The sequence below is a fragment of the Lynx canadensis genome, chromosome C1, assembly GCF_007474595.2.
Source record: "Lynx canadensis isolate LIC74 chromosome C1, mLynCan4.pri.v2, whole genome shotgun sequence".
Taxonomy (NCBI): Eukaryota; Metazoa; Chordata; class Mammalia; order Carnivora; family Felidae; genus Lynx; species Lynx canadensis.
Genome location: NC_044310.1, coordinates 57,637,071 through 57,660,935, shown reverse-complemented (window position 1 = coordinate 57,660,935; position 23,865 = coordinate 57,637,071). Strand labels below are relative to the sequence as shown.

Below are 23,865 nucleotides of genomic sequence, written 5' to 3'. Positions count from 1 at the left end.
TCCATGCTTACAGAGATAATTAGACCAAGATCCAACATAGAGGCAGGATTCTGGGGTTCCAGTCTTATGATCTTCCCTTATATTGTGCTGCCTCCTAGAGTGCTCAGCTGTGAGCACATCTGAGACTTAAAATCCAGCTCCAGAGTTGAAGAGGGATAGGAAAGAGAGTAGGATTGATGGAAATTCTGGAGATGAAGAGAGAAATCTGTGTTCTCATGGATTTTGAAAACTATTTCAAAGGCTTAGCATAAGAAATTCATGATAAAATTTTAAGGTGACAGAATAGAGAGTAAAGCCTTTACACATCTTTGTAGAAATTTATAACTACAGGAGACCCAAGTTTGAGAAATTGTACCATGGAAAGGTATAAAATATGTTAAGTTTTGTCAAAACTATTTCAGTTGCAAGGTGGCATATTTCTATTCTATTCTGCTTTATCATTTATTAATCGGGTTATCTTGCACAAGTCAGTGTTCTTCTGTGTACCTTATTCATTTCACCAGTAAAATGAAGGTAATAGATGAAAGGAATTAATGTTATTTTCTGTCTAGTACTAACACTCTATGAATCTAAATGTAACTTATAGTTACATTGAAATGATATTTTGAAACAATATTTTAAAAAGGAAATATTCTTATGACACCTGATAGAGAACTACAGGAATTTTGTTTTAGTCAATAAAACAACCCAAAAGTTGTACAAACATAGAAATGTAAATAAAATTAAGGGTTTCATTACTTTTTTCCCTTATGCCTTACACATTTAGTATGCAAGTTATATTGCATTTATAGGTCAAATTTTCAAATTTGTATCCTAATTTTGTGGCTGGAACTTGGCATGGTGGCTATGATGTGACTCACTGCTTAAGAATTTCTATTTTGAATCAAAAAGAGCCATAGTGACTAGGGAGTATGGTAGTAGCTAATCATGAACTGCTTCCTTTCTCCAGAGTTCTGTGAGACCCTCCACGTAGGAGGACTAACACTGAAGTAAGAACAATGGATTTGCACTGATCCAGTTAGACTCAATTATCTTTATGAACAAAATGATAATAATGATGATGATGATGATGATGATGAAGATGATGATGCCATCAGTTATGGAGAATCTATTACATAGCTGCTACTGTGCTACTATGCTAAACACTTCATCTGTACTATTAATTATTTAATAGACAACTTTGTTTTTCACTGTTATTTATTATTTTGAGTTATTTATTATGATCATCTTTGTTTTGCAGTTAAGAAGATGAAAGCTTAGAGAGGTAAAGTCATAATTCCAAGTCACAATTTCAGTGAATGGTAGAGCCAAGATTTGAACTTGGATCTGTCTTACTGGAAGGTCTTCTCTGTAATATTATGTATTGTGTACCCAGAGAAAAGCTCACCTACCAAATGGACTTCACAGAAAAGACAAGTTAACTGTCCAACAAAGGAAATTAAGCATCAACTTTGTCTCTATCAATTCTTTTACAAAGAGGCTGGAGGAATCAGGTTCATGTTGGAAAAGTGGGTGAAGCTTTTGGGACCACTTCTATGGTGAAGACAGTGGAGGCTATTGGTAGGGAATCAAATATAATGAAGGTCCTATTTTAAGCACATTGAGCCATATTTGCTTCTGAGGAGACAGAAGAGGGAGAGAAAGAAAAGGTAGAATCTCTTTTTTCTTTAACACCATTGATCTTGTGCCATTCAAACTAAATCTCCACTGCTATGGCTGTAGTGAAAGGGAGCTGAAGACAGAAGTGAGAGGTGGGGAAAAGCTTGTGTCTGAGCTTTCAAGAGTCCAGGCCTAGTATCAATAGAAGCATTTAAGGACATTTTCAATGGTAATTGACTATTTATTACCAGGAGAAAGATGTGTTTTCTCTATATAAAGAAATTAGGTGGAGTCTCCTAACAAAGGAAAAAGTCCAAAACCTTTCTGAACATGGTGGACATGGTGAACAGGTTCCAGTGAGAAGTTTTCTGTAATGCAAGATAGTGGCCCGCAAAAGGATTAAAGGGGGTTGGGCAGGATTAGCACATGATTCTCTTGTGGAAGGGAAGGGAATTATCACTTGTAACTTTCCTCTGTGCCAAGAACTGTGCTTGCAGTTGTATAAAAGTATTTGCTTTTGTCTGATTTCATCTCCACAAAAACTAAGCATTATTGGTATCTGTATTTCTAAGATAAAGAAAGCAAAGCTTAGGAAGTTTTCAATGACTTGTCAAGTTCACAAAATTGGTAACAAGGTAGATTCAAGATTTGAATTAATGTCTCCTGGACTTGAAAGCACTTCTTGTTCCTAAACTGTGCTCCAAGGTACCTGTGATGCTGTTGTTAATTCACAGGGTTACATGGGTTGTTTTAAATATTTGGGGGAAACAAAGCAATAATTGACATCAGTCAGATATTGTGTGAACTGGTGGCTCTCAGTTTCAACATTAGATTGCACTTTCCTTTGATGACAGTCTTTGTGAAGCTGGCTTTTTGGTGGTTGCTATGATTAAAAATCAAGTGTCATCCAAAAATCAATATGAAACAGAATTGTAGTGACTGATGTGATTCCAAGGTTTGAGAAGATAAGTGGTGTCCCACAGGTACACACATTTCATCAAGTACTTTTGTTATTTAAGCATGAAATAAAACTATTATCTCCCCTTTTAGTGTATGTGTATTATTTTTCAAATGGCCACTAGGCAGGGCATAAATATTTAATAAATTGTTCAGAACTAACTTCTTAATAAATGGAACTGTTAGGTACTTCTTTTGGACTATGGTCCTTGTAACAAAATTACTAAGATACTAAAGGCATTTGTATGCCAAGGGTTTTGGAACCCCCAGATTTTACTTATTTTACATCATAGCTTTATTTACCACACTGTTCTTCTTTCCTTCCCTGATTTTCTCACTCTCCCAATATTTCATCATGATAGTTTGCCTTTACTCATAATATTATATTAGTGTATTAATATAGCAAATTGTTATTGTTAAAATACATGTTATTCAACACACAGGTGACAAAATATAAATAATTGTTGCAGCCAATACTTAATTCATTATGAATGTGACAAAAACCCAAGAGAAATTGTTCTTGCCCTCAATTAACTTCTATTGGATGTAGAGACACACATGTTATCAGATAAGAGTCATTCATATACTCAACAGGTAGTTACTGTGCCCAATTCTGTACTAGGCATTGTGCTAGACCCCAGAAAGGCAATGGAGACAAGACATACCTGACCTCGTGAAACTCACAGCCTGTAGTTAATAAACAAAATAATTAGAAATATTTTTATTATATGTAACACAAATAAACAGGATAATGTGATAGAGAAAATCAGAGGTTCTACTGATCATGGTGATCAGGGAAAGCCTTCCTGTTGAGGTAATCTTTAAACTGAAGGTTGGAAAAATATGGAAGTGTTAGCTATATAATTGGACCTGGGTGCTAAAGACTGAATGTTTGTGTCCCCTCAAAATTCATAAGTTGAAACCTATATGATGATATTTGGAGGTGGGATCTTTGGGAGGTGATTAGGTCATGAGGGTAGAACCCTCATGAATGAAATTAGTGCCACTATAAAAGAGACCCCACAAATCTCCCTATCTCCTTCTACCTTGTGAGGATATAGAGAGAAGATGGCCATCTATCAACCAGAAAGTAGGCCCTTACGAGACACTGAATCTCTTCGTGCCTTAATCTTGGACTTCTTAGCCTCCTGAACTGTGATAAATAAATTTTTTTTTTTGTTTATAAACCATGCAGTCTATGGTATTATGTTATAGCAGCCTGAATGGATGAAGACACTGGTAAAAAGCAAACGTAAACTTCATAAAAGGAATTTGGAAGTAGAAGAGAACCTTCATACCCCCCCATCCTCCTTGTTCATATGACTCTCCCGGCTGTATTCTCTGTCTAGTATAACATATATTAAGAGTCTTGGTATAGGTTTGGCAAACAAAGTGATCAATAAATGTTGATTTATTTCCTTATTCTTTTTTCTCTGCTGAATTTTTAATCTGTTTACCTTGTTTTTTCTTACTGTTTTCTGCTTCTGGTTCTGCCTACCTCTATTCTTTTTTTTCCTTCATTTTCCATATTTAACCACACGGATAAATGCGTCATGCAGTGAGTGATATTCTCTTCCACATTCTTGAGAATATGAACTAAATAATGACTCAAAATAGCAAACAAGTGCAAAACATACAAGAAAATATTATACACTTAATATAATATACATTGATCAGCTAGACACTCGGTTGTCTGTATTAATTATATCTGAAAGTTGAAAATATGGAGCATGGCCCCTTAATCTGGGTGAGTAATTTGATGAAGAATTGGCTTCTCTTTGCTCTAGGATGGCTAAAAGTTGGGTAAAGAAGATCTAGAATTTAAATTTTAGAAAAAGTATTGCACTTACCAGTGAGAATTCTACTCAACATAAAGGGCCAGGAGAAGAAAACTTAAGAAAGGTGGGGTGAATCACTGAAATAATTATAAAGACTAAGACTGAGCTCAATTAAATAGGCAATAAGAAGCCACTGTAGTGTTTTTAAGCAGAGAAAGTTAAATTTGTTTTTAAAAGATCATTAACAGAGTTATGAGGGGGCTGAGGACAATGTAAGTCAAGAAGTTGACAGGTTTTATAGAAATGCAGGACAGAGTTGAGGGCCTGAAGAGGTCAAGGAGATACACTTAGATGAAAATGTATAAGCTTAGGTGATTGTTTGGAAGGGGCAGTGAATGCAGAGAAAGAAGGAATAAGAAATCAGGATATCTCCCAAATTTCTACCTTGAGTGGACTAGTAAAATAATGGTACAAGCTGAGATCAAGATCGGGCATATAAGAGCAGAAACAAAACTGGGGAAGAAACATCCGATTTAATTTTGGATTTTTCATTTGAAGTGTTTATGGGATAATTTTAAGATTTATTTTCTCTACTAGGGTTATTATTAAATTCATGACCAAAGCCATCTTTTCCTTGCTTCACCTATCCCAACCCTGAATTAAGAAATTTTAGAATCTTCTTATTTTGTAGTAAAATTACTCAGTTTATGGGTTATCATGACCTCACAGTTATTTGGATGTTAAACTGTGACTACATGAGATTTAAATACAAAGTGTCTCCAGTGTGTACCTGCTAAACATTGGCTTTCTTCCTTTTTATATTATTCAAATATCTTAGAGATAAAAGTCTGTTATCAGACAATATCAGACAATAATACTGATTTTATAAGTAAATGGAAAAAAAACCCAAAATGAGTACTTAAATTTTCCTCCCTAGATATCCAGCTATATTCTTCTCTTCTGGGCCAGGCTGGTACCTCCACTGGCGGATGTTCACACCATGCTTATTCTTGCTCAAGCTTTTTCCTTTGTCTGGAATGACTTCCTCTCTTTCCACTTTAGATGAATCACCCAAATATCAATATGCGGTTCAACTTTAAACTGTTTCACATAACTTTTTAATTGATTGGCCGTGATTGCATCTCTCTCCAATTTCTTAAAGTATTATATTTGCCATCACTCAACAAATCATGTGACTGTATTTTATATGATATGCTCTCTAATCACCTTCTCTGTGGTAATTTTACCTGGATAGGCTCTAAATTATTTGAGGACTATGTGCACATTTTATATTTCTTTTCTCTCTCTCACAGTGTTTAGCACAGTGCTAAATATACAGTTGGTGTTTTATCAATGCAACAAATTGATTCTGTGAAATGCAGATTTGTAAAAGAGTTTCATGAATCTAGATTTTTGAGAAGTGCGTATAGTAACTTCTAGATGTACTCATACCAGTTATGTTTCTAATGAAGATAAAAAAGGTGATAACCAAATTGGCTGAAGAGTTGATGAGATAGTACAGAGGTGGCATAAATGTAGTTGAATTCTTTTCAGACCACACAAATTGATAAGGATGAATATCTAGTTTATTCTAAAATATAGGCATTCAGCTTCACATGACTAGATCCAGAAAAGCTAAATTTCAAAGTTATCTCCTGTTTTTCATTTATAGTAGTGTTTCCTATAATGGTTTTAACCCAAACCCTAAAACAAACAAACAAAAAATTGGCTCTAAATCTGATCCAGAATTTTACTGAGATATGCAGAGTAAAAAAACAAAACAAAACAAAACAAAACAAAACAAAAAACCCCCACAAAAACACACACAAAAAAACCCAACTTCATTTAGTCTTTTCTAATGACTCATACAATAAAAGTTTGGATAGCCAAAACAGTACCATGAAAATGGTATAATGCACTTACTGGCCAGACCTCGCTAGGTGAGCAAGTATTCCTTCTGTGTGTATTGGAACTTTTGGAGTCGTATTATAATTTTAGGCCATGAGGGTGTCATTTACCTGTAATTCAGTAAATGCAACTCTCATAGTTTGAAAAAGTAGAGAAACTCATTTATATCTTAGGGAAAAAAATGCACTTATCAGAGATCTAATCAGTTTTAAAAAAACGTAGAATTTAGTAATTCCAAAAAATCCAAACCACACTGGCAATTACCAATAACCTTGAAATACCTCCACTGTAATCTCCTTTGGGGCTACAGGCCACTTGTGTTCATACTTTTCTTTCACAGTTTGCTCCGTGTTAGCAGTTGGGTTTGAATTCTCAACACGCACTCCATGGCTTGGCTTACCCACCAGATTTTGAACAGATTTTACCATATTCTTTAAATCCTCTGGGTAAGGAGTTGGATATCGTTTTAGGTTTATTTCAACCTAGAAGTTTATAAAAAGAAATTTCACATAAAAATACCTTCGGCAAACATGTTCACAAAACTACTCCATTTTATGTGCAGTAGTGAAACCAAATGCAATATAGTGAGTGTTGAGCTGGCTGAGAAGCTGTACTGTTGCTGTCAGTGGTGTTCTTTCCATATTCTGCCCTCATGGGGCTTCTTCCCGCCACGCCCACCTTCTAGATTAAAAATAATTTGGGGATTATATCCTAGCTTTAGACCTACCCTGAGGATCATTGAAATAGGAGTAGGTCAAACATATAAGTGACTAGCAATCTGAAGATTTTAAGCAAATTACTGTCAGCTGCTTTTATACTTTAGAGGCTGTTCCTTACCTATCTTAGTTATTTATAAGTAATTATTTTCATGTTAAAAATATCTTTGGAACATTAATATAGATGATAGGAGGAGACCCCAAAAGATTTACAAGTAGAGTTTATCATGTCTTTAAAAAATGGGGAATTGACAGTATCTGCTACCAAATATGCATCAGCTCAATGTTAATTAATTAGCATGTTATATCAAAAGGTAGGGTAGCTAATTCTTTTTTTTTTTTTTTTAATTTTTTTTTCAAAGTTTATTTATTTTTGGGACAGAGAGAGACAGAGCATGAACGGGGGAGGGGCAGAGAGAGAGGGAGACACAGAATCGGAAACAGGCTCCAGGCTCTGAGCCATCAGCCCAGAGCCCGACGCGGGGCTCGAACTCACGGACCGCGAGATCGTGACCTGGCTGAAGTCGGACGCTTAACCGACTGCGCCACCCAGGCGCCCCAAGGGTAGCTAATTCTTGTTAATGCCTAAAAAAAATGCTTCAGGGTGGCTTTTATATTTAGTTTTTACCCTAATAAAGTAACATTGTAGGTACTGCCTTAAAATACTTAAAATATTAAAATACTCCTTTGTAGGTAATGTCTTAAAAAATTAAAAATTGAGGAGATTTTCTAAGATATTCTATGTAAACACATAAATGTTGGCTTATATTTACCCAGATATCTATTCCCCTTTCTTGAATTCATTTTTGGTGTATCAATCTGCCTTTAGGGAATATATATTAATGATCATTCTTCACATTTAATTTAGAGGGAGAAAATATGAGACACTTCCTTATGGAATATCCCATTATCAGAGTATTTAAAATATACCTAAATTGGAATAAATCCAATTTATTCATGCCGATTAAAAGGGAGTGGGAAGAAATATAAGGAGCAGATTTATTTGGCCTGGCTTATTCCAGTAGTCACAACTTTTTGCATCTGAGTAGAACCAACTTTACAAAATGGAATGGTTTATGTGATTGTAGTGAGTATGTGTCTGTGGAAAGTGTGTGTGGGGGTAGGTGAGGAGGAACGGAGAAGGGGAAAGCAAAGCTGAAGAAGGAAAGAGTGGGAATGAGAGACGAAAGGAGAAAGTGGGGGGCACATGCACCCCCACCTGCCCACACCCATGGAATTCATGGGATGTAAGAAACTATGATGGTGGTATAGATCTGAGGATTGTAAATATGAATTCAAACACTTTTGCTCATCTGCAGATTTAGCAAATCCACCAACTTTGTCATATTCATCTTCCTCGTGGCTCATTTTCCATATCAAATGCTGGGATTGGACTCCACTGGATGATTTCTAACATTTCTTTTAAGACTAAACATACAAAATTATTTTTCCAATACATTTTTGAAAGGCTGATGAAAAACCAGATAATTCTGCTAGTATAAATATTGTTTAAATGTAATTTTGCTTTTACACTCCCAAACAAATAAGAATGAACTTAATAATATATAGAAATAAAGCTACAAAAATATAACCCAAGGAAAATTTAGACTTCTCGGAAAAAAAGTGTTAAGTTGTTAGAATGTAATATAAATATAGCTCAGGGTACTTAATTTATAATGCATTCTTAAGTAAACATAAAGAGAATGATATCCATGCTAGACAAAGTCCATTGGGATGCATGCATTCTTGGATCTGCTGTTTAAGTTGGTATTAGAAATGTTCATCATAAATTAAATCTAAGTTTTAAATGATATTGTTGAACTCATTTAAAAGTACTTGATATCAAAGGGCTAAAAGTCAAAAAACTACATTTAAAAATATAGATTGTAGAGTGGTATGACTATTATGCCAATTAAGAACATCTTTTAATTTTTAATAACCAATGGTATATGAATGAAAAATAATTTTCAGGTAGAGAATTAAAATCCTATGTACCTTAAAAAATTCTCAATGCTAAAATTATACTCCTAAATTGAATCAAAAGGAAAAAAAAAGTGTGAAATGTTCTTCTTTAATTGAATTAGATTCTTCATTGAATAATGTAATCTATTTTTTATAGATGCTATGTCTCATCTGACAAAATTAGATGACTATTTACTAATGGCCATGGCGCCAATATTTTCTGGTTATTTTATAAACAAGTTAATATGATATTTTGGTCACATCACCAGAATATGTTTGGGTACTTTATCTTTGAAAAATATTTAAATTTAGAAACAGAAACAGATTTGTCATGAATTTAATAAAGCTTCAGTTTTAGAGCCTGTCACTTGCACAGCCTCTTTCTAAAGCCTTGTGAGGGGCCCTACTTATGTATTTAAATGGTTATTTTATATCCTTTTCCTTAAAAGAGGCCCCTCTCCAAACTGTGGGAGTTTCAGGTCTCATACAACTTGGATTTGTTTCACCTAGCCAATAAGTTCCTTGTTTCCCACTTGTTGGACCTGGAGTCAGAAGATCTAAATTTAAGCCACAGATTTACCTCAAACAAGCTATCAGCCACTAACCTTTCTGTCCAGTTTCCACTTGTGTAAAATGTGAATGATAATATCTTTGGTGAATATATGACTAAAATGAGATAATACCTGTAACAGTCTTTTGAAAATACGTAAATTCTATTCAGAGATTAAATACTATCTAAAATCAGATTCTACTTAGGTATTTTTAAAATCTCAATTCTTTTGGCAGTTTAGATTCTATTATATATACTATATACTCATATATGTATATATATACACACACATATGTATATACATATAAACACCATACTACCTGTAACTATCTGGATTTTTTCAGATTGTATGCAGCAGCAACCATTATTTATTCAGTATCTGCCATTTGCCAGGCACATGCAATATGTTTATAAGGATATTTAATTTATTATTATCTATACGATAAATAATACTTATCTATGTGATAAATAAAACTTATTTTATTATTTATCATATAGATTTAAATATAAATAAACACTGACTAATTATAATTAACAATAATTAAACAATTATAATTAAACATAGCTTAAATTGCATAACTCATTATAGCATCTGTTCCCATTCTACCAAAAGGGAACAGTGTTGGTCCAAAGTCATACAGCTATAGGTAGCAATGCCCAAATTCAAACTCAGGTCTTTGACTCCAAAGCCTATGCTATGGAAGTGTTACTTGGTTCAGAGCTACTGTCTGATAGAAGTGCAGCACACTACTTGTACAATCTTGTGAAAAAATGGTGTTTGTAAATCTATAATGTAAATTTTACTGAGTTAAATAACAAGATGATTTCAATTTTTAAAAACATAAAGCTAACAATTTTTTATAATTCCTTTTAAAATTTAAATAACGCTGTAATATTTTATAATTGTTATGTTTGTAAGTTCTGTAAAAACATATTTTATATCCTTTTACAGATTGTTTTGCCTTCCTACTTTTCTTTTTTTATGCCTTCCAACTTTTCAACTCATGTGTGCACTGCTTTAGAAATGAATAAACATGCTCATAAACACAATTTTATTAATAGTTCAGTAATGCCCCAATACAAAAGCAGTTTCTTTATATTTCTAAATATATAGGCTAGAAATATTCCCTTATTCTAATATGGGATGGAAAAACAAATAGGTGGGAAAAATTGTCACTTATGTTCTTACCAAAATGTTGTATATATCACTCACCATAAAGTATTTGTTCATTTTACATATACGTTTTATTAAAATGCAAGATTTTGTACTGCAATGTTATTTCACTTTAATTTTAGAAAAATAGCAATGTTTCACAACATTCTGTATATCTCAGATCTAAAACAAGTGCAGTAAATGCAAATAGCAGCTGCAAGATGTTGGAGACTCCCAAAAGTTTAGCAATGGAAGAAATAATTAACATAAATAGCTAGGCATTTAGAGATATGATATCTTGAATTCACAAAGAAAACCGTGGTTTTCTTATGTAATGATTAAATTCTAATTTGGTTTGGCTGTAAATTCCGGTAAGAGAAATAATAGTGAATGCCTTGATTATTGATTGTTAAATATCTTATTCTGGGATTTAATTAGGACATTTTACACAGAAAGGAAACCTATAGCAGTTTCAGTGAGGATTCTCAGCTGGCCTTATATTGTGCATAGAATATAAGACACAGAATAAGAATCTAGTCCATTACATGTGGATGGTAAAGCTTACCAAAAATGTAGTGTTCTTTCACATCCCATTAAGACATTTTTTTAAATGAAACTTTTAAACACCCAACCCACTGAGATAAGGAAGCCCTATTTGCCACAACTCCTAAACCAATCTTCTCTTACAGGAATTCTCATCATCTGTGCCTTCAAATTAGAGGGAAATCGATACTTTTCAACAAATGTCCATCTTTGTACTCAAAGTCCACTCTCAGCAAATCCCAATTCAAATCTCATGCTATTTTATGAATCAATTTTTAGTTATTTAATCTCCCTCAGAATTGACATTATACAAAAATGCATGTATGTATGGGGACAATTTAGATGTTATCAACAGTGTCATCAACATTCTGCCCGACTATTGGTATTCCCACACTTTAAATTAAAGAAAAAAATATTTAAAAATGAAAACATAAATGAAAATGAAGCACCCAACTAAAAAATCATGCCATATATCCCACCTTAGGCACCTCATTATTAATGTTCCCTCCCCTGACTTGGTTCTCTCCACCCCATTGCCAATGTCAATGAACAAAAACTTACATTGGTATCGAACACTGGCAACTGGATGGTTTCTATAGGATCGACATTCCTTACCCCAAATCATGCAGAACATACCCCATAAACCACTGTTCCAAGGTTGCCTCTACATGGGGGGTTCTCCTACCCCAAACACCTAGGCCTACCTGTCTGCCACTTAGAGAGGGAAGAGTGGTGGATTGTGCTGCAACTGGCAATGGAGTACACATGCTCCTTTCCTGCTGGAGGCCACTTATACAACCCCATGCCAGCTGTGGGTCATTCTGGGGGACGGGCATATCTTGGATCTGCTGATCACACCTGGCCCATGGTGTGCAGCAATCGCCAGACAGTCTGGCAGGTTGGAGAGTAATCCCACGCTGGCCCCTTTCCCAGGGGGCTTGGCAAGAGTGATCCTGTGGGAGAAGGAATCTCCATTTTCTGGGAGAAAGAGGAGCACTGTAGCAATACTTTCACTTTATCATTTTTCTACTCTTGATTTTTTTTTTCACTCTGGGTAATGCATTTAAAACAACCACAGAAAATTAGTTCAAACTCTCTAACAAAATGGTACCAATATCAAATGAAGCTAAAGGGTCACCACTTCTTCACACAATGCAGCAGTTATACTACACTGTACACTCTATAAGTAGGGCATTATACTCTAGTCCATTTGGAAGTTGATGGCATAGGTCAGTGGTTCCTTTTTAGATTTTATGTAAATGAAAGGTAAAATGGTGCTAAATTTAATGTATATGTAATGAACCAAAACCGTGTGATTAATTTACTATAAGATTTCCATACATTCCATTCATCATACTTCCATGATGATTTATTTAGAAGTTTGTTTGTGTTCTAATTTGCCCAATAGCCAATGGCATTGGAAATGTTCAAATTAGTCAAAACCAAGTGTTTGAGATTTTTGAAACACATATTGTTTCGCCAAAATATAGATAAATCAAACATAAATAAGCATAAAGAAAACGCAATCTAAAGTATAATGAGCCTACTCTGATTATAAACAAACCTGATCACATAACACACAAACAGGGCTTCTAAATAATGGTTTGCATTTACCATATTTTATGTTTTCATTGACACATATACCAGAGTATATTAAACGTACTATTTTCTTGTTGGATCCTTTGAATATGGATTTTTAGGAATAAGTATGTAGTTTTTGACATTCAGTGAAGAAAAAGAATGAATCAGAGGTCCAGTATAGAATGCATCATCCATTGGTTCTATATTTAACGTACGAAATCTTAAAAGAAGAACTGAGATGTTGTAAGGGTCTTTGTTTACTTTTAGTTTGGCATTGTTTTTTCCAGGAATTCACAAGTTAAAAAAATGTTTCTTTGGTTATTAGATAGCATTAACCAAGCATCCAGAAACATTTTTTTCAAAGCCAAATCTTTAACAAAGCTATCATTTTGATTTGGGAGTCCGTTTTGGGTTCTCCACAATGATGTAGAGGTAGGCTTTGTCAATTACCTTACTGTCTAAATCTAGTAAGGTTCCAGAGTGTGTTGGTTTAAGAAAGAAGTTTAGAAAATGTGGGAATGAGGGGAAAGAAAAGAAGAACACATTACACAATCTATATCTATTAACAGGATGCACATAACAATTACTTAGGCAATTAGTCACTCAGAGTGAGAGCTGTTAGTATCCATGATGGAAAAAGTACACAAATAATACTATAAAAAATTAGTGAGAGATTCAAGTTGTTGCCATGATGTTAATATGAAGATCTGATGTTGAGAAGAACTATATCACTTCTGATATCTTCAAGCTTAAATACTTAAAAATATAGATTGTAAAATTTCACCTTGTTACTTGACTTAAATTAAATTAGTTCCAATGAAGAATTTTAAAAATATATGTTTGAGGTGAAAAACTGAATATCCCCTGGTATTCTTGCCTCCTTTAAAACTTGTTTTCATATTTAAGAAAACTCAGAAAATTTTCTCAGATACCCCAAGGACACTGAATCTTTCAGAGATTTTAATGCCAATGTAATATATTAATCTGTTGGTTTTTCCTTAAATGTGTACTTGGGTCTCATATGGCCTGCCTGATGCCTTGCTTGGCGATTAAAAGAAAACCATTTTAGTGTTTCAAAAATATAATAAGATGCTTAGGTAAAGTCTATCAGCCAGATTTGTTTGTTTGTTTTGGCTTTCTCTCACCTTGAATCTCTTTCATGTTGTTACTCTGTAAGATGGGTATTAAATTTGCTCAGAGACGTTAGTCTCATTCTGAAGCACACCAATGCTTCTCAAATTACCATCCTGCTATAATGAAAAGTACCACCAGAACACTTGAAGATATATCTGACCTTCAAGCAGAGGTCACTCAATTTGTCCCTAAGTCTATTGTATTAATAACAATGGACAAACAAAGATAATGAGAAGAAAGAAGAAACAAAATTAAAAGTTTCACCTTAACTTTCCCAGCATTTTCGTCATCTTCCTTTTTTTCTTCAAATTCAAAGGCAACAGTCATGCGTTGTTGTCTCTGCTCTTCCCACAGTGTTGGGTTAAAGCTGTCACTGTCTGACTGGAAATCTACAGTTAGATTCCAAAGTATTATTGCTTTTTTTTACATGAAGTGTTATTAATAGAGCTTAGTACACTATGCAAAAAAATGGCAATAGGTACTATAAACAAGTACAAAATCAAAAAAAAAAAAGGAAAAATAAAGAGAAAGAAAGAAAGAAATAAAGAAGAAAGGAAAGAAAAAGAGAGGAAAGGTCCTTTGATATTTGTTACATGGTCTTTTACATCTTAATTCAAATTCAGCTTTCCTAAGTACATATTAGTTACATATTGGGATTGGGAAGTTTTCTAGTGCAGAGAATGGGCTCTCCAAATACTACTACTAATGATAATACAAGAGAGCTGGGCTATACATTTTAAAATATTAATTTTTAAATCTTCACACCAGCACACTATGGGTAGTACTAATATATCCTCAATTTGTTAATGAGAAAACTATAGTTTTCTCTGGGCCAGTGCAGGATTCTATTCCATGTCTGTGTGATTACACAGCCCATACCCATATTTGTAGCCACTAAACTCTATCAGGATTTTATAAAAGGTACTACATAACATTGGTTTTTCAGTAAAGTGTGTAAGATTGAAAGCTTTATTTATTTATTTATTTTTGCTGTGTGTATGTGGTTGGGAGGAAATGGAGGGGAGCTTGTTTTTAGGGTTATGAACATATGGAAATTCAGTCTTTAACATTACAGTCTCAACTACTCTATATATATCCCCAATTAATAAGGAAAATAAGTGGCTTATAAATATTTAATTTATATCAAAATATGGACTAATAGTAATATCTTCCTTGCCAACATTAATTGTGAAGATCACATGAAAATGCAGTACAAGTACTTCGTTCAGGCTAAATTCTTCCCCAAAGGACAACACTTATCATATATGTACTTGTTTGTTGCAAGGGATTCTGAAAATTCATTTATTATACTTCTGCCTAAAAAGCCAAAGGGTGACTTGCTTAAAGTTCAAAAAATTTTTCTATTACCAACTCTTCTTTCCTCAAAAGAGAGCAAAACAAAACAAAACCTGGCTAATTCCTTAACATCACACTTTGCCTAACTAGATCTACCTCATTCCCTACAATAAATTAGGGATTCAATCTGTGCAACCATATCTCAGAAATGACCAGCAAATCTGAGATTCTTTTCACTTTTCCCTTTATTTTTTAAATGAAATATTTTGATAATCTAGGGACTAATATGAAAATATAAGTAAAGTTTAGGTTTAGGTTTTTCAACACGTATATCTATCATAGCTACTGACATCATTTAGAGAAACTCAACTTGAAAGAGAAAGAATGGTCATTATTTTCAAGTTATCTCTTTATGGTCGACTCTTAACATGAAATAATTTGGGGCCTGGGATCACCAGACTAAATGTTTAAATTGTGTTCATGAAATTAGTGAACACAGGAAATAAACCAGTTCACTGAACCTTCCTTAAGATCGGACCCTTCTTAGCTCATTTCAGTGAGCTGGGTACTACATTTAGTTAACTAGTCCTATGTCTTAGAATCCACCAAGAGAAGTTGCTCCCAAAAATCAACACTTTCATATAAGATATGAAGAGGGAGAGTTACATTTTTGGGATCTTATTTAAAATAGTATAGTGTACATTGATTTTGTAACCTGCAACTTTACTGAATTCATTTATCAGTTCTCCCAGTTTTTTGGTGGAGTCTTTCAGGTTTTCTATATGGAGTATCATGTCATCGGCAAATAGTGAAGGTTTTACTTCTTCCTTGCTGATTGTGGAAGATAAGATTATGTTTAGGGTTAACCCCTGGATGACTTATATGTGTCATCTAATTATTTTCATAGCCTTGCCCATGTGTCAGTATTCCTGGCCAGATATCAGAATAAAATTATTCCCTTTTATCCATAATTATATAAGTATAGGAGAAATTTTTACTGATAATTTACCTTCATCACCACGAGGTTGCTGGGGAAACATGTAGTTAGTCAATACTCTTTGCTTTGTTTCTGGATGGGCTTCAGTTTGTAAAGGGATAAGGGCTTTTGACTAGACACAAAGAACATACAAAATACATTAATAAGATAGTGAATATGAAGAATATTACTTTTATATAAGACATGGTCAATAGTTTGGCCTCACTGAGCTGAATGAACAATTAAAAGAAAGGCAAGGAAAAAAGTAATAAAATAATTAAGGATTACATAAAAGACTATTGCTGAGGAATATTCTTAAATTCTAAGGTCTTCATACTGAGAGTTTCTTTTTCTGTAGGATACTTTTTTACAAAACCTATCATCTTCACTGAGCAATGTCAGTTTTAGTCTTAAAGAGACCAAGATGTATTAAATTATTCAACAAAGTAAGCTTTTGGTGTGGTTCTATATGCTCATTCATTTTCACAAACTGCTGCCCTAAAAAGACAAATGGGATTTGCTATCAAATCCATGCTACTGCAAGATCATCTATGAATTTAATTAGGTTAAAACAGAAGCATTTTTTGAGAGATATTTTTGTAACCAAAGACAGAGTCCACATAAAAATAAGCAACTATTCTTGTTGTACCTGATGTATCAGTATATTTCTTGTGGATGGTAATATTTAATTCTTTATTATTAATTTGATTTTACAAATACAATTTCTGAAGGGTATTGTAGAACTCTGATATTAAATTATATATATATCCATATATATATGTATATATATATATATATATCTTATTGGAAATGATATCTAATGTTTAAAAAATCCACTAGTTTCATGACATTTATTAATAGGAGTGAAACACAAAGTGGATTTGGCATATCAACTTGTCTCATGCAACTGAGTCAGAAACACATTAAATCACTGTTATAAATAAAAGTTAAATGATGCAGTCATTGTTCAGTTCAGTCTCCCACAAGAATAATAAATCATGATATTAGCAGATGTTTTTTCACAATGAAAGACTGTAGAATAGATTGTTCCATTAGCATAACTCACATTGAATCCAGAAATTATTTATTTATAATGATATATTAATGCCTTGAAAAATCTATAGTTCATTGATAAGATTTGGATTTGAATCTAATTTCTCTACTCAGCAGATGGAAGCAAGTACTATAATGACTGTAGGGACACAAACATTATTCTTACACTTACATTTTATGTTTTGTAGAGATTTAATTTTTTCACAGAAGTAGCCCAATACTTAGAAATCTGGTCAATTCATTTACCTGTAATGCTACGTTTATGCTCAGGAGATAATGATAACAAACTAAATTCAAGATGATTTGTTTTCATTTGGCTATTCATATTTGCAAAAAGGTGTTTCAAAATTTTGGGATTATGAGAAAAAAGTAAAGATTAATAAGCCATGTCAAAATTGTCCACCATCATTTTTTTTTCTGGTGGCAAATCAGATGTCTTCAACTATTTCTTGCTATTTTCCAGTTATTAAAGTTATTCATTAACACTCAATTAGTGATTTGAATATAATCTATTTTCGTGATTATAAAAAATAGTATCAAACCAATTTCACAGAAAATACTGATAATAGTCACAAAATATATCTGAAAATTCCTTGTATAAAATTTTAGAATTAAGTTGATTATAATTGAAAGTATTTTAAAAAGGAATACATTGGATAATAATTCCCTCTGTGATTTCTTATTCCTTACCTTCAGAGATATAATTAAAGAACATCCCCGAAGGACACAGAGGTACCTTTTAGAGGTACAAAGCTATAAAAATGATCGTTTTGTGTGTTTGATACATGAGAATGAAGTCGATGCTAAATCAAAGTATTTAAAGAGAGTGGGGATTATAGTACTGTATTATCTGTAGCAATGAAATACACACTTGAACTGCTATCTTTACAAAAATCTTTCAGAAGATAAAGGGATCTATATTTTGTAGTATATGCTGAAGGTAGCTACTGGGAATAAGTTAGTAATTCAAAGCTTAAATTATAGTTCATCTTAATAAACAAAATAAGTCAGGTAATAACGGTTTTTACCTGATTGTCAGAAAGCCACAAAGCTGCAAGTTCTTTAAGTTTGGTAAATGAGAATGGTAAATTCTTCAACCTGCGAAAACAAGAAAATTCTAATAGCGTGGGTGACAATGGATATAGTTCATTTTTATGAAGAATTATTTAAAATACTGTAACTTATTGATTTCATTCTTTTCTCTAATTCTTTCCCTTCAGTAGTCTCAGCAATCTCTAAAAAGTGAAAATCCCCATTTGCAATCCTCCAAATGCTTTCTATCACATCTGGAAAAAAAATCCAAAATTGTTACCATGCCTTGTCAGATCTTACAAGATCTGGCCCTCCAAGCCCCTCCAGAAACTTCTGCTACTCTTTTCCTGGCTTAGTCCCACCAGTGCCACTTACTGGCCTTTTATCAGCCCACTACAAGGAGTAGCCAAACTCTTATCTGTCTGGAATATTCTTTCTCCACAACTTCACTTAACTAATTCCCACATGTCTTTTAGCTCTTAAATGCCATTTTCTCAAAGAGGCTTTTCCTGCCTCCTTATTTAAATAACTTTCCCCAGTGTAGTCTCTAAGTACCTTATACTTTCTTTGATGGAACACATCATAGTTTGTAATTATATATTTATTTTTGTGATTACAGTTTTGCTGGCTGAACTCCCCACAGAACTGTAGACTCCATGATGGGAAGGGGTCATGTCTGTCATACTATTAAAGGAATCTACAGATCCTATAGATGACTCCCGAGAGCATGTCCTTTTGTTCTGTCACCTTTTTGTATTCCAAGAGGGAATTTTTAAAAATGCATTTTGAAGTATGTGAAGTTTGGTATCAGCTATGATAGTCAATTGAAATGATCTATTTAGTATTGGCTTTAGCCTTTGGAGGACCAAATTGCCAAATGCCTACTTCAACGTACTATCTGATATCCCTGAAATTGTGTATGATGCATAAATTGTGATTGCATAGGCATATATGTGATTGCCATCATAGTTACTCAGCAAAGTGGTAATATAAACAAAGCCTGCCACTGGATTCATTGTTAATTTCTGCATATTCACTTTTGAATAGAGGTACACATTTTAGATAGAACTTGGAATGAAAATTTCCTTAAGTCTTTAATATGTTGGAATTATTTCAGCCAATCCGTGAATACATATATTTTGACAATGGAAATGGAAAATATTACAATAATTAATAAGGATTGTGGAAATGGTTTATATTATATGCAAAAGGAGTGACCACTTCAAATGATTTAGTAAATTTGAAAAGATATTGATAGCCAATACAAATAGCAACAGTGTGCATTAGCCAGATAACTTTAGGAAGAATATAATAACCTCTCTGAGCTCATAAATATTTATAAAACATAAATAAGCATATAAAGAGTAATGGAGACTGATTTATATCATAGTTCTCTTTTTATGAAATTATTTGTTATACTAGTATTTATAACATGAAACTAAATTACGTAAAAACTGTTTGTAGTTTTTGGTTATTTAATTTCATTGAAGCCAGGAATTATGAAGTAAGGTGTTATGGGAAGAATTTTTCCACATCATATGGAGATGAATTGAAAGTAGAATATCAATTCTGCCACATTGAAACTATGTGAGGGGGAAACTCTCCGGAATCATACAACAAAATGCATGACAAATCATCATCAACCCAGTCATAAATGTGGAGTGTAAGGAAAGGAGACTGTTAGAGGAGGACAAGTTACACTCAATTCTCCTTAGTCCCCCAGTAACGTATGTTAAAAGTGAGCTTCTATTTAGTATCACAAATGTGCAATAAATTGACCATAGGAACAATCTTGCAATTGACGGTGCATGGGAATAATTTTTCCTAAACTATAATACCAAAATTTTTAAAATTCATTCTATTATAAATGTGAAATTGTGATAGTCATGACATTTGGATGACATTTCATATTTAATCTTTTATCCAAGCATTTCATATTTAATCTTTTATCCAGTTCTTTCTCTGATAGTAATGTTAAATTTGGCCTCAGATTTGGTTGAATATTGATTTTAATTGCAAGTCAAGTCATTGATTAATTCATTAACTAAGAAATATTAGTTGGCTCTATACTATGTTCTAGTCATTGTAGTAGGAGAAAAATTAAGCTTATATAACTGACCTGATGAAATAAGTTCCCGGATATTGTGAGATTCTCAATGACTTATTCATATCTTTTGCCCTACCATCTAGCAATATGTCTGTCCCATTGTGGTTACTGAATTATCCTCTATTTGTTGAATAAATAACTTCATTAGCAGCCTTTCTACTTTCTTACACCATACACAAAAATAAACTCAAAATTGATCAATGACTTAAATGTGAGGCCTAAAACCATAAAACTCCTAGAAGAAAGCAGGCAGTAATTTCCTTGACATAGGCCATAGAAATATTTTTTCTAAATATGTCTCCTCAGGCAAGGGAAACAAAAGCAAAATTAAACTATTGGGACTATACAAAAAAAAAAAAAAAAACAAAAAACAACTTCTGCACAGTGAAGGAAACCAGTAACAAAACCAAAAAGCAATCTACTGAATGGGAGAAGATATTTACAAATGATATATCTGATAAGGGGCTAATATCCAAAATATATTTAAAAAAAACTTATACAGCTCAACACCAAACAAAAAATAAGCCAATTTAAAAATGGGCAGAGGACCTGAATAGTCATTTTTTTTCCAAAGAAGACATACAAGTGGTCAACAGACACATGAAAAGGTGCTCAACATCATTAATCATCAGGGAAACGCAAATCAAAACCACAATGAGATATTACCTTATACCTGTCAGAATAGCTAGAATCAAAAAGACAAGAAATAACAAGTGTTGGTGAGGATGTGGAGAAAAAGGAACCTTGCTGCACTGTTGGTGGGACTGTAAATTGGTGCAGCCACTATGAAAAACAGTATGGAGGTTCCTTAAAAAATTAAAAATGGAAATATTATATTATCAAGTAACTCTACTACTGGGTATCTACCTAAGGTAAAGAAAATCAAAGCTGTAATTCAAAATGATATATGTACCCCTACACTTATTGTAGCATTATTTACAATATCCAAGGTATGGAAACAACCCAAGTGTCCATCCATAAATTGATGGATAAAACGTGATATATAGATATTTATGCCTATATCTATAAATATATATTACTCAGCGACAAAAAAGAATGAGATCTTGCTATTTTCCAGGTCAAACAAGGATGGACCTAGAGGGTATACTGTTAAGTGAAGTCAAGTTAGACAAAGACAAATACCATATGATCTCACTCATGTGGAATTTAAGAAACAAAACAAGACAAGAAACAAACAAAAAAAGACATTTAAATACAGAGAAGAAACTTGTGGTTGCAAGAGGGGAAGTGGGTGAGGGGATGGCTGAAAGCGATAAAGGAGATTAAGAGTACACTTATAGTGATGAGCATTGAGTAATGTTTGGAATTATTGAATCATTATATTGTACATCTGACATTAATGGAATACTATATGTTAATTATGCCTCAATAAAAATAGTCAAAAAACAACTTTATTAGTATTACTTATAATTATGGGTCATTTTAAATATTTGATAAGCATATTTTCTATATCATCATGCAGATTATTACTGAATAAAAGTTGAGCAGACCAAGAATATAAGAGAGAAAACCTCTCTCCAAGTTACAACAGTAATGGAGCTCAGTTCCATTGGGGACTGTAATGGAATCTACTGAGAATCCATCTTCCTATTATATCTACATTATCATATTTCCTAATCTTATTCACAAGAATATAATTAGAAAATTTTGAAAAATGTTTTGCTGAAAGTCATGTAGAACATTCAAAGCATTTCTCTCATTTTCCTGTCTGGTAACCCAGTCCAAACAGGAGAATGAGATTGATTTGATTGGACTTACTCTTGTACCAAGGTATGAAGCTTCCTTGTCATCTTGATTTTAAAAATTAAATCCCAAACCTTTTAATAAAATGCCTTATTCTCTTATATGGAATATTATTGAATTACTAAGTGAATGTGATTTTTGAAAATCACATTATTATTATTATTTTCTTCAAACCAACAAACAAATGAGAACTCGTACATCCATCTTGAAACTTACAGATCTCAACATTCTTAAGGATTCCATCTTTGACAGTTTCATTGCAATCTCTGTTTCTCATTCTATCACTTGTCTGACTGAAATTTATTTTATATGTTCTATTCTATAATCATTTTATCTACTGAGTAGTTATCTTCAGTCAATATTTATTTTTATCCTTTCCTATTGGAGGGCAATTGTGGTGGAAACAAAGATGAATTGCAGTTTTGCTTTTATGTTTTTGCGTATCCACCACTATAACAACTTTGTCACAAGAAGAGCACCTATCTTTTCTTTTTTTGCCTTGCTCTGAACATGACTAAATAGCCATTTGGTTGTCTTTACCATTATGTACAAACTTTATGGCTTTTGATATTAGCTAATTGGCAATATTCTTTCAGCATTTTGATGGTGTCGACAAGACACACATTGTCCAGTTAATTTACTGGAGACATAAATATGTACACAAAAATATATACATATGCATACATACATATATACTTATAAACATATTTTAAGTAATAAATTTTGTAGCTTTTTATTATAATCTTTTCATGTTTTCATAATATTATGATTTCTGAATATAGGAGGGTTTTAGTATATAAATTTGGGTGTACAAATTTTATGTAATTTAAACATATAATAAATCTGTGATCTGAAATTAATCAAATGCACAAATTTAGAAATATCAGTTTAAAAATAATTTAGCTTCTGCCATTTTCTCAATAAAACATGGATATCTACATTCTATAAACCTCATAAGACAGAAAATATTTTTTAAATCATTAACAAGATATAATAATAATTTACTTTTAGTAAATAGCTAATATGTGATTGTGAAATGTTGCAGAAATACCTGTTGTCACTCAAATTTAAGACTCTTAGTTTCTGCATCTGTCCAATCTCTTCAGGAAGAAATTCCAGTTTATTGGAACGTAGAGACATAACTGTTACATTCTTACAGCTTCCAATCTATGGGTAACAAAAGAAAATAAAGAAATACACTGTAAACCATTTTATATTAATTTTTAATTTTAAAATACTTAATTTACAGATTTCCTTGTCACTTTTAAGACTCCCTTAATATGTCTATTGTTTTATTTTTTATAATCCCACTCTTTAAAATATGTGTATATATAAAATATATTCCTCTAGGTATTAAGGCAACATATATCTCATATTCTTTTGCACATTAGGAAGGAAGAATTTTCTTTATAATTTTGTTATTTAGAATGCTCATTAACTTCATTGTTTTAATAAGTTACATTGTTTTTATTGTCCATCAAAGTGAGTGCTAACACATCTATGTTTCTCATAGATCATACATACTCAAAAGATGTTGACATTGCCTTGACAAAGTTAGTTTTATTTCATGTTGCAATGGTACTTGTTATTTCTATTCATAACTTTTGGTTTTAAAATAATGGCATATTGATTATTGTTCCTTCATTATGAAAATGTTTAGTATAAAATGTTAAATTGAAAATATACCCCACATTTTTTTCTTGACATTAATAAATAAAAATCCCACTTAGAAAGAAAAACCAACAGAACCTCCTGG

At 32.7% G+C, this 23,865-nt stretch overlaps 1 protein-coding gene across 1 annotated transcript in view; it reads right to left on the bottom strand.

The window, feature by feature from the left end:
* Positions 1-23,277, bottom strand: part of LOC115521426 (leucine-rich repeat-containing protein 7) — a 119,098-nt gene extending 95,821 nt beyond the window's left edge. Inside the window, exons 1-6 of the mRNA XM_032594322.1 lie at positions 23,161-23,277; positions 18,235-18,304; positions 16,187-16,286; positions 14,146-14,270; positions 11,871-12,119; positions 6,524-6,724 (exon numbers count right to left, since the gene is read on the bottom strand). Coding sequence (XP_032450213.1) covers positions 6,524-6,724; positions 11,871-12,119; positions 14,146-14,270; positions 16,187-16,286; positions 18,235-18,304; positions 23,161-23,249 — 834 coding nt within the window. The 5' untranslated portion in view covers positions 23,250-23,277. The remainder of the gene's footprint in view (positions 1-6,523; positions 6,725-11,870; positions 12,120-14,145; positions 14,271-16,186; positions 16,287-18,234; positions 18,305-23,160) is intronic.
* Positions 23,278-23,865: the final 588 nt, after the last annotated feature.